Consider the following 12,263-nt stretch of genomic DNA (forward strand, 5'->3'; position numbering starts at 1 on the left):
TATATATATATATATATATATATATATTCTGTTTCTCTCTCTATTTCTCTCTCTCTATTTCTCTCTCTCTCTATTCTGCTTCTCTCTCTCTCTCTATTCTGCTTCTCTCTCTCTCTCTCTATTCTGCTTCTCTCTCTGTTCCGTTTCTCTCTCTCTCTTTCTCTCCCCTTCTCTCTCTCTTTCTCCCTCTCTCTCTCCCTCTCTCCTTGTACGTAACTAAAGTAGTTGAGGGAAGTGAAATCTTAGAATTTACCTTGTATGGATAAAACTTGATTCTTTTCCTCTTTGTTACTATATCTAGCCTGGTGACACTAATTAGAAAGGAGCAAAACGAAAGAGCCTCTATGTGGTCACTCAGTTACCTAGAAATAGTAGCCAAATCTCCTTCAGTCATAGCTTAAAATCTCAAAGAAAATATACATCATATTATGTAGTCCTGCAAAACATTAAAAAGATTGGATGGTCATAGCTGGAATGCCCTTGGTCATAGATTTGCTCAGTCAGATTGACTTGGTTCAAAGCATTTTCAATGGTGGAAGCAACAAGGGAATATCTGTACAACTTTCGTTGTATGCCTCTGTGTGTGTGTATTCATGCATGTTGTCAGAAATACTTGAGAAAGTGAAGTAGTGTTCTGACCTCCTAGTTCTTGTTTAGGGCAACCAGAATCTGAATGATCCTCAGGTTTTACATCAAAATATCCTTTTCTTAGATGTTCTAACAAATGTTGAACCCCACCCCCCATAGAGAGGAAGGTGGAGGGGACAGGGAATTGGTTCTGTCTGAAAAGCAAATGTAGTTCTGTGCATGCTTTATTCACTGTAATCAGTTTCATTCACAGAACCTTCTTGAGGCCTCAAACAGATAACTAGCGAACTTCCACCATGTATGTATATGTATGTAGGCATGTGCTTGTATGCATATGTGTGCCTGTGTATATACATGCATATTGTATGTATCTATATTTGCTTCTGCAGTCAAAACTTGTAAACAGATTTGCATAGAATATTCAAATATGATTTTCAAAAGAAAAATATCAAATTAAAGGAAGATCTCATAAGTTGTTTATTATTTTCATTAACACCTTTTCTCTTGCTTTCTTCTACAGACTCTGCAGTTTGACACTAACTAGACTGGTTGTCCAGAAACCATTGGAAAATGATCTCACCTCTATAATCATTGCTGTCAAAATGCAGGTAAGAGATTCTTATTTATTACGCTTTGGATTGAGTCAATGAGGGAGCCTTGACAACAGACCTATTAGACATAGCAGCTAAGATCTCCCTCAGATCATATGCTACTGTCTTAAAGTTAAAAACAGAGGATCATGGTGGGAATGTCTTTGGCCATATGTTTGCTTAATGTGAACTGACCTAGAGCTAAATAGTAGCTTTAGTTGATTGTAAAATGGTGCCGGCTGTCTGTTATTTTGAAGTAAATTGTTCATTTTGAAATCTCCATTGTTGTGAATTCTGATCATACTGAGAAACTGTATGGCAGTGCAAGGGTTTGATGTCAATCCGGGAACTGATGTGTTCACTGCAACTTGACTGTGTAGTGACTGTATGCACATGTGAAGATTGTGTCATGTTTTAGGTATGTGAACCTTACAGATATAGAACATATGACCATGTGGGAACTGTACATGGTTGCCCAGTCTATTAGAAATAGCAGCAAAATCTTGTTCAAATCAAAAGGCAAGACTTATTGGGTAATGTAGTTTTTGATGCACTGTTCTGTAAAAATAAGACTGGATAAGTTTGAATGCCTTTGATTCAAATAGGGTTAAACAATAACAACTGTCTGACAGTACATTAAAGTATATCAAAGGTACAGACATGTGAGGATTGTATAGTGACTGTGCAGACATGTAAGGATTATATGGGGCAATGTAACTGTGCTGAAGAGATATGATGGTTCTATAGAGATGTGACATAGTGGAGCTACATGACAACAGGTGTATATGGAAATATAGCAAATGTCTTGAGATATAAGTGGACAGACTATAGCAATAAGTGGACCTGTACTGCAGTACAGAAATTGTTTTGCAATAGGTGGACTGTACAGAGATGAGGGTGAGTGCATGGCAACTTGTAAACTGTATGAAGAAAGAGACTTATGGTTAACATGTGAACTGCATTGAGATGTAGAAGAGCAGTGGCCATTCTGCCTTTTTAATTTCAAGATGTATCTAGGACACCATTATTCAGCATATTATTTTTCATTTTTTTTTTTTCTCTAGGGAAGTTATGGATCTTGTAATGTGGTAATTGCATGTGGAGGAGTTTGTCATAAGAAATAAGGGGATGGGTGAGAAATTTAGTGATTATATACTGATGTAGAATGTAAAGTAAAAGGGATGAGTGTATTACATATAGGATATAGCAATGCAGCGTAGTGATTTAGTGTGCGTGTGTGTAGCAGAATGAGTGTACGGAGGTGTAGAATGTATAACAGTGCAGTGAGGTATATAGCAATGTAATAAGTGTATAAGATGTAGAAAATATAATAGTAATATACTGAATGTATATAGTGCTGTAGTGAGTGTGTAGAGCAATGAGGTGAATGTATAGCAATATGGTGAGTATACTGTAGTGAGTACTATCATTGTTGTTTTTAATGTCCCTTTTTCCATAAGCACTGAGGTTGGATGGAGTTTATTAAGGCCACTTTTTTAACAGCCAGATGCTCTTCCTATTATCAACCCTTACTTGTTTCCAAGCAAGGTAACATTTCTTCAGTTGAAGGGCATGAAATTGTTGCATGATTAATGGACCCATGGAGCATGGCAGCTGCTGCTGTAGCTTGTACATCACTCTGTGTGTGTAAACCTGCAGAACTTCTGAAGTTTGCAATTGATTTTCTCCAAACTGGGAACATACATTACTTAAGTTCCAGAGATGGTTTTAGACTCTTAAAATTTTTTCACATAATGAGTAATGGGGCCCCTAGCCAGTTCCTGTAGTACCATAGGAACAATTTGTTGGAATAAAAACTGTTTGAAACACACTGTTTATTATGAAATATATGCTAACATATGTTAAATTCTGAGCAACTATTCAACTATTTTTTTACCTTCGGTATCAGTCTTCCTTCTAAGCATAAACAAAGCCTCTTCAGCTATTGATTACACACCAAAATATTGCATGTACATTAGCCTACTAATTTATGGTGTCAAAGGCCCAACCATGTTATAGATCATGTCCTTAATGTGACCTTGTGTGCCCAGATGCTGCATGCAGAATTGTTTTTGTTTGGGAGCTGAGTTATTCTCAATGGTCACTGTTTATGTGAAGGAGTGCACAGTTAAGCCACGACTATTAATCTCCAACCACATCAGCAACCCAACTATTGATTCCAAACTGAAATATTACTTGACAGTGTTGTTTTCAACAATCCACCCCAACTTACCACGTCATTCCTTTCATGTAGATTTCTCTCATGTAGTGCTGTTGAGTGCACCCACAGGCTTAATTTATCACATAGATGTAGTTCCTATGTCTGCTGATTGTTCAGCGTGGTAGTGGCAGCGCCAACAGCTGCAAAGGAGAGTATATCCACTGAGAGCTTTTTGGTGTGTTCAAAAATCACATACCCCCATCCACTTTTCCATGACAAGGTTAGGGCCTGGAATCTTCCAAACAGATACCTGACATGTCACTTAGTCGAATTAGCCCTTCATTTTCTCCGCAAATGTTTTGTCATCAATGCTGCACTTTCCCGTATCGCATGTTTCAATTCAACTGTACCATATATACAAACTGTGCCATTTAAATTTTGAGTAACACCGGGTATGTCTGCTAGTATATATATAAAATGTAAAACACTGTCATTAACTGGAGATGTGGTTTTATTCAAAGGGTTTTAAAACCCAGTATTTACATACTATTATAACTACATCTGCTTTGAGATCTTCCATCCCCTTGAATGCCCTTTCTAATGCCAACCACTCCACAGAGTGAATTGAGTGTTTTTTATGTGGCACCATCACCTGTACTTTTTGCATGGCCCCTGTACCCACACCAACACTTTTTACGTGGCACCTTGGTTTTAAGATTTCAATTCTCTTATGGTGGGCAATATGTATGTAGATAAGTAGGTATGGTGATGCAGACAGGAAAAATAGAACTCAAAATATGAGTATGTATAGTTTTGTTAATATTTAGCAGAAGCAACAGTGTGACTCAAGAGCCAAGAGTTTTGTGCATTGGCACTTATCAAGCTGGATGTCCCTACAAAGATAAGTGCCAACACACAAAACTCTCAGCCCTTGAGTCAATCTGTTGCATATGCTATATATATATATATATATATATATATATGTGTCTGAGAGAGAGAATAGTGCAGTAAGTTTATAACAATGTGGTGTGTATATTGCAGTGCACAGATGTGGAATGTGTTGCAGTGCAGCGAGTGTATAGCAGTGTAATATAAGATGTGGAATATATAATAGCTATGTATTGACTATGTAAAGATGTGAAATATGCAGTGGATGTTATATAGTATTGTTGTGAATGTATAACAATGTGTTGACAGGGCAGAGGTTTAGAAAATAAAGTAGTCACTGTGGAGAGATGTTGAATATTAGTGTGATGTGTGCACATGTGCATGTATGTGAGAATATTGTGGTAAGTGATTTGGTGTAGAATTTATGGTAGTGATGTAGTGACTGTGCAGAGATGTGGAAGAATATATGTCAAGTGGACTGCATGGAGCTGTAAGATGTACCTGGCAACAATTCTACTTAGGTTGATGGCAGTATGTATACTCTGTGCATGAGGAGAGAGAGAGATTATCAGTTACAAGTGAACATAAAAGTGTAATACTGAAATATGGGGGATTTTGATACCATTGAAAACATTGGATCTGTGTTGTTCCAACAGCTGGCACCAACGATCTTATTTAGTTATCCTCCACCCTGTCCTTCTATCTTTCTCTCTGGCTAATCACCTATTCTGTTCCATTTCTCCTCTTTTCAGTCTGTGTCTCATCTCTCCTTTATCCATTCATCTTTTCACATTCTCTCCCTCTGTATCTTCTCCTTGCTCTACCTTTCCCTTCATTAATCTTCCCACTGTTCTTCCCCTTTCACCAAGCATCTCTCCCATCCTCCTCCTTCTCTTCCCCATCTTCATCCTCGTTCACTCACATCATTAATATTCTTCCAAAAGAAAGACTGACTTACAACAAGATATCAGGCTATGCCATTGATATTTGCCTTAGGCCAGGACAGCTATCTGTTGTCATTATTCCAACAATAACAGACATTCTGTCCCAGATGTATCTCATAAAAATACAACGTCAAATGATTTGATTATTTTAATATCAACACACTAAATACATGGAGTTGATGGCCAACAGGGATTTACAGAGATGGGAAGCGGGGAATTAGGGGGAGAGATTTTGTTGTTGCTGTTTAGTCCTAGGTTAACTCCGGTCAAACAGAAGATGTTCTAGCCATGACCATCATGTCATTTCTTTCTTTAACAGATATAGTGTGTCTATTTCTACATAGAAACTCTTGTATTAATTAGACATTTTGCTGTATAACCTCATAGATGGAAAGCTTTTACTCATAGATTTCAAGCAGAACAGATATGGCCATCCTACCTTTTTTCAAGTATTGTAGCTAGGACTGTACTATTCAATGTCCTTTTTTTTTTGTTTTTTGAGATATTATTATTTGAGGGAGATAGGCTTCTATTACTAGCAGGTTGACTGACCACAGTGTTTTCTTTTCTATCTCCCTTACTCAGTTTTTTTTCCCTCTTTCTATCTTCCCTTTCATTACCAGTCTTCATTATTCCTCATCTCTCTTTTTTCTTTGTTTTTGATATCACATTCTTTGCTTGTCTGCCCCTCTCTCTCTCTCTCTTCCTTTTGTTCTTTTTTCTCTCTCTTTTATTCACTCTCTTCTTTTTGTCTCTTTCTCTTCCTCCTTCCGTCTCTCTCTCTCCCTCTCATTTCCCTTTTGTGCTTCCTGCCTTTTCTTGTTATTGACTTTTGTTGACTCTCTCTGTCCCCATCACTTCTATCTCTTTTCTCTGTCTTTCTTAAACTTCTCCCCATTTTTACTTTACTCCTGTCTCTCTTTAACCCACACCCCTCTTCCGTTTTTTTGACAGAACCAATAATTTATCAGTGTAATCTTTGGAAATATTCCAGCAGATCAATAATTTGTCCTTGATGATTGGTTTTTATTTTTGTACTGTCGCTCTCTAACAATCATCTTGTTTCCTAACGTTGCATTTCTTTTTATCTTTCTATATTTAAATACCACTGGCACACATGCTTGCACACATACATTCACAGGTCTTATCCAGTTATACATATGTATGCACAGATATGCTTCTATTCTACATCAGTTTTTATGCATACAACATTGTGTCCCAACAACTGTTTCCATCAATTCCTCCAAACACTTGGATTTCTACACTATTGCATCTAACTACCCTAGCTCTTATTCCTCTCTGCCTCTTTCTTCTCCAGCTCTGTCCCAACTACCAGAAAATAAATAACAATATTTACTTAGATTTTACTCCTTTGGGGGACTGTTATTTAGTTTGAAGACAACCTTGTTTGAGCAGACTTATGATCAAAAGCATTCTGTTTTCTGGGTGGTTTTCTAGATATTGAATCTAATGCATCATTGTCATTTAACATCCGCTTTCCATGCTAGCATGGGTTGGACAATTTGACTGAGGACTGGCTCCAATCTGATTTGGCAGTTTCTACAGCTGGATGCCCTTCCTAACGCCAACCACTCCGAGAGTGTAGTGGGTGCTTTTACGTGCCACCCGCACGAAGGCCAGTCAGGCGGTACTGGCAATGGCCACGCTCAAAATGGTGTATTTTATGTGCCACCCGCACAAGAGCCAGTCCAGGGGCACTGGCAACGATCTCGCTCGAAAGTCCTTACACATGCCGCGGGCACAAGTGCCAGAAAGGCGATGCTGGGCATTCCTCTTTTTTTGTTTTTGTAAAAAGATGGTTGTGAAGCAAGGAGATTTGGGTACTATTTCTAGCAGATAAGTGATCACGTAAAGGTTCTCTTGTTGGTTCTAATGGGTAGATGGCTAGTGTTTTGATGCATTTTCAATGTAACCAAGACTTTGGAAAGCTTTCTGTTAAAAAGAAGTAATAAAGCTGTAATTTTATATATTGATACATTATTGTGTTGATGTTGACCAACTGAAATATCATGATGTCATTCAGATTTGATTGAAGTTTTAATTTAAATATGAAGGCTTTGATGTGAGGAGTAATTATTTAATACCAACTTGCCCAAGCCCATCAACATTAAAGTATAAGCATAGTTTGTGTATTGTTGTTTTGTCTTGAAACTGGCCTGATTGAGAAGACATATGGTCAAAGCAGTCTGTGTTCATCCCATCCCAACAAATATAGTATCTCTAAGATTTTTTATCTGATATGTCCTCTTTTTTCTTCCTTTTCTCTTTTCTCTTTTTGTAAGACAATAGTATAATATGAGGGAAATTCAACTGCTATTTCTTGCAGGTTGCGCGTTCATGTAAAGGCTCTCTCTTTATCTTGCACACTACCTGTCATGTTGCTACTGCTGCTGTTGTTATTGGAGATTTGACTGCTACATCAGCAAGCCAAGCAATCACCAAGACAACTCATTTGGCATTATTTATTAAAAATACACTGATTGTTGACGAAGAACATTGATATACTAATGTATGCTCAGTCTTCAGTGAATACAAAATGAAGAATAAATAGCAGTTGACACAGAAGCTGTGTGTATCCATTTATCTGACAGTTTGCAGAAACATAACTTTTTTTTTAAACGCTTTAATGAAAGGAAGGACAGGGACAAAAATTCAATCCGGATCTCTGAGAAGGATGAAGAAGGATCAAATCACAGCTGGTTTGTTACTAACCACTGCATTGATCCTTATAAGAAACTCAACTGAACGTCAGTAGTTGCAAATAGGGCAGCCTCTCAAAATGTTTGATACAGGGTCACACTTCTGTCATGTCTGGTAATGGATCTCCGCTTGAAATGCACTTCTGTCCCATTTGACAAAAAAATGTGGTTGGAAGCGGTACAACATTGATTTAATCTCAGAATGTATTATCATGAATGCGTCTATGAGCCAATCAGTGGTCTTAAATTGGGAAACAAAACAGACCTGTTTTGTTTTCTAATTAGTGTTATAGCAAGTTGCACTATGGGGAGCGGGGAATTGGCTGGTCAGTGCTGGAGCACCAGGCTGCTTAATCAGCCCTGACCTAGAGTTTAACAACAACAACAAAGAAATAGTGAAAATCAGAAATGATCTTAGCATTTGAGGAATGCATTAAATTTTTTTTTAATCACAGTCTTCCCTAACTCTGCAACTATATGTGTAACTACTCTGAATACAGATAAATACATCAATAAAATACAAATGAACCTATACATTGTCATTTTGCATACTGGAAATAGTAGCCAAATACTCTCTAAATCATACTACTTTCTTAAAAGGAGACATGCAGTGTTGTAGTTTTGGATGCACCCTGCCTAAGAAAATAGACATCATCTAGAGCATTACTACAATATTGATTTAAGTTCATTGTCTCCATCTAATTCACCCAGACACACAAATGTTATGTATATGCCTGAACTACAAATGCATTATTTTCCTCTTCAGAACCAAAGGTTTGCTGTCTATCTCTAAACAATCTCAAAAGAATCTTATCTATTCTATATAAACAGAATTCACTTTGCTCGTTCAACTCTCTTGTAATCACCATTTTCAACCTTCAGGTGCACTAAAAGTAAACAAATTGATTGTGAACAGCCACAAATTGTTACCAGTGCATCACATATGAAACATACTTAGCTTGCTACATTGTGCTCTGCACCACATACCCTTGTTGCTCAATTGCACCTCATAAAATCTAGACAGAAGAATGTTGTCTAAGTGGCTGATCTTTTCATTTCTACCTTTCAATTCTGAATATAATTAGAGAGGCCAAATTTAATCATTTAATTCTAGACAGACTTCCTTACAAAGTTAACTGGTTGAGTTGGTTGATACTTTTCAGTTGTACTGTCTTCTTTATAGTTTGGCAAGAAGCAACTCCCAGTTTTAGGTGGCAAACCATCAACTCCTGTTAGAAAAGCTTGCGGGTAATTATCAATATATTTGACAGGTATGTCAGATAAACAAATCCAAATACCCAATCTTTGTCAATATAAACAGACTTGCTGCTGATGATATAATAATAATTTCAAATTTTAGCACAAGGCCAGCAATTTCATGGCAGGGGGTGAGTCAATTAATTTGCCAGGGTTTAACTAGTGCTCAATTTATTGACCTTGAAAGGTAAAGTTGACTATGGTGGAATTTGAACTCGGAATGTAAAGACGGATGAAATGCTGCTATGTATTTTGCTTGGCATGATAACGATTCTAATAATAATAATAATAATAATCCTTTCTACTAAAGGCACAAGGCCTGAAATTTTGGAGGAGGGAGTGTCGATTGCATCGACCCCCAGTGCTCAACTCATATTTTATTAACCATTGAAAGGATTAAAGCCGACCTTGGCAGAATTTGAACTCAAAATGTAAAAACAGAGGAAATGCTGCTAAGCATTTGACCCAGTGTGCTAATGATTCTACCAGCTCGCTACAATAGTAATAATTGTTTTCTAACATAGACACAAGGCCATAAGTTTGAGAGTTGAGATGGCTAGTTGATTATATCAATCATACTACTTGACTGGCACTTATTTTATCAACCCTGGAAAGAGGAAAGGCAAACTTGACCTCAGCAGCATTTGAACTCAGAATGTAAAGCACCAAAACAAATACTTCAAGGCATTTTGTCCAGCACTCTAACAATTCTTTTCAATGTAACAGTCACTCTAACAATTGTAATATTCTTTTCTTTATTAACCACTAAGGGTTCACGCATAAAAGGTAAGAAACATTAAAAAACAGGGGTTTACAGAACATGAGATTAGACTGAGTTGTATAAAAACAGGAAAAAGTTAAGGTTATACAAAGAATAGGTTAAAATTTGGACAAAAGATATAGAATAAGTTAGCTAAAAATGCGTAATAGTTTCTAATATTGCTTTCAAGTTTCGGCACAATTCCAGCAATTTCAGTGGAGGGATAGGTCAATTAGATTGACTCCAGTTCTTAACTGGTACTTATTTTATTGACCTGAAAAGGTGAAAGGCAAAGTCAACCTTGGTGGAATTTGAACTCAGCAGTATTTTCTCTGTCTTTACGTTCTAAGTATTTTGGCCAGCATGCTAACAATTCTGCCAGCTTTCTGCCTTTGATAGTTTCTGATATTGGCACAGGGTTTGAAATTTTGGAGGACATAGTTAGTTGATTAAAATGCAACATTACATGAGTAGTGCTTTATTTTATCAACTATGGGTTGGATTTGAACTCATAACATAATGAACATTAAGTAAATACTGGAAAGTATTTTTGTCTAACGTTCTTATGAGCCTGCTAGTTCACTGCCTCTAATGAAAATTTGTTCCTAATATGGGAACAAGGGCACACATTTAATGAGTGGTAGTGGAGAGGTTAGCTGATTAAATGGATCCCAGTATTTGACTGGCGCTTTTATTGACCCCTGAAAGGATGAAAGCCAAAGTTGATCATAGGATTTAAACTGGGAATGTAAAGAGTCATCACAAATATTGAAAACTATTTTGTCTGATGCTCTAACAGTTTTGCCAACCTGCCACTAATGATTTCTTTTGCCACCACAGCAACTAATAAGGGAGACAATGAAAAGGAAGATATAGTGTTGGCATTTATGTAGAATGAAATGATTTTCAAAAAAACATATACTAGCCACATGGTTCTGGTTTCAGTCCCACTGTGTGCACCTTGGGCAAGTGTCTTCTACTATAGCCTCAGGCCAACCAAAGCCTTGTGAGTGGATTTGGTAGGTGGAAACTGAGGAATTCTGTTGTTTATATATATATATATATGTATGTATGTATGTGTGTGTGTGTGTGTGTGTGTGTGTGTGTGTGTGTGTGTGTGCATATGTTTGTGTGTCTGTGTTTGTCTCTCCACCATCGCTTGACAACCGACGTTGGTGTGTTTACGTTCTTGTAACCTAGCAGTTCAGCAAAAGAGATCGATAGAATAAGTACTAGGCTTACAAAGAATAAGTCCTTGGTTCAATTTCTTTGACTAAAGGCAGTGCTCCAGCATAGCCACAGTCAAAAGACTGAAACAAATAAAAGAATAAAAGAATGGTATACAGTAAGAACAAAAGTAATGAATGCAAGCATACATTGTATACAGTATTAAAAAAGTAATGAAGTACAGTATTCTTAAATGTATAGTAAACTAACAATGTCAAAGTGATGTGTACGTGTGTGTGTGTTGTGTAAACTATTTGAGCCATAATATAAAATTAAATTGTAAAAAATAGAAAACAACTCAAGGTTCTCAATGTATTTTGCTTTTTGTTTTCAGGGATCAAAACGAGTGCTTCGATCAAATGAAATCCTTGTTCCTCCGTGTGGTTTACTGGAATGTGAACTTGATTTGTCTTTCTCATTACAGGTAAGTCTTGCACTTATGAATCTCACTTTAACCTTCCTGTACAATTTAGACATATTGTAATTCGGCCATCAGCTCTGTAGTAAGACTGTTAAAACCAACTTAAGAAGTATTTTAATGGCCACTAACCAGCCTCTCTGACATACTGCATATAATGATTTGAAAAAAAAAAAAAAAAAAAACCAAAACAACAAAACATTTGTGTTCTAATGGTTCAGTAATGATTAAATTTAGTAATGTACTAATATTCTTAGTTATGTGTTGTAAATAAGTAAAAGTTCAGTCATAAATAGAAAATCATGCTAAATAGGCTTGTGAGGTCTGGCTAACTCTTTTGGATGGATAGATGTACAACCTATCCAACAGTAAAATATTGCAAATATATTGATGGTGGGGTATGTATGTATGTATGTATGTATGGCACATACGTATGACACATAGAGGTGTGTGTGTGCATCAGCTAATCTTTCTGGTACTTTATCAAAAGGACCACCACCAACTTTGTGTAGTTCTCTTTCAGTCCTTCTGTAAGCAACAATGACATCATAAGCCACTGACCCTTGTAGATAAAAAGCTTCACCTCCACTGCCCTCTTTGCATCTGACTCCACACAGCACAAGTTTGACCAGTGTACTCTAAATCTATCCCTTTCCACTTCACCAAGCTCTCCACCTTGCTTCTACAGACATTAAGTGCAAAACTACATC

At 36.9% G+C, this 12,263-nt stretch overlaps 1 protein-coding gene across 17 annotated transcripts in view; it reads left to right on the forward strand.

The window, feature by feature from the left end:
* LOC106879405 (phosphofurin acidic cluster sorting protein 2) overlaps positions 1 to 12,263 on the forward strand; it is a 304,160-nt gene that overhangs the window by 88,885 nt on the left and 203,012 nt on the right. For all 17 annotated transcript variants that reach the window (XM_014928957.2, XM_014928950.2, XM_014928951.2 and 14 more), the window contains 2 exons: positions 1,109 to 1,196; positions 11,470 to 11,559. In XM_014928957.2, coding sequence (XP_014784443.1) covers positions 1,109 to 1,196; positions 11,470 to 11,559 — 178 coding nt within the window. The remainder of the gene's footprint in view (positions 1 to 1,108; positions 1,197 to 11,469; positions 11,560 to 12,263) is intronic.

Source organism: Octopus bimaculoides, chromosome 11 (genome assembly GCF_001194135.2).
Source record: "Octopus bimaculoides isolate UCB-OBI-ISO-001 chromosome 11, ASM119413v2, whole genome shotgun sequence".
In the NCBI taxonomy this organism is placed as follows: Eukaryota; Metazoa; Mollusca; class Cephalopoda; order Octopoda; family Octopodidae; genus Octopus; species Octopus bimaculoides.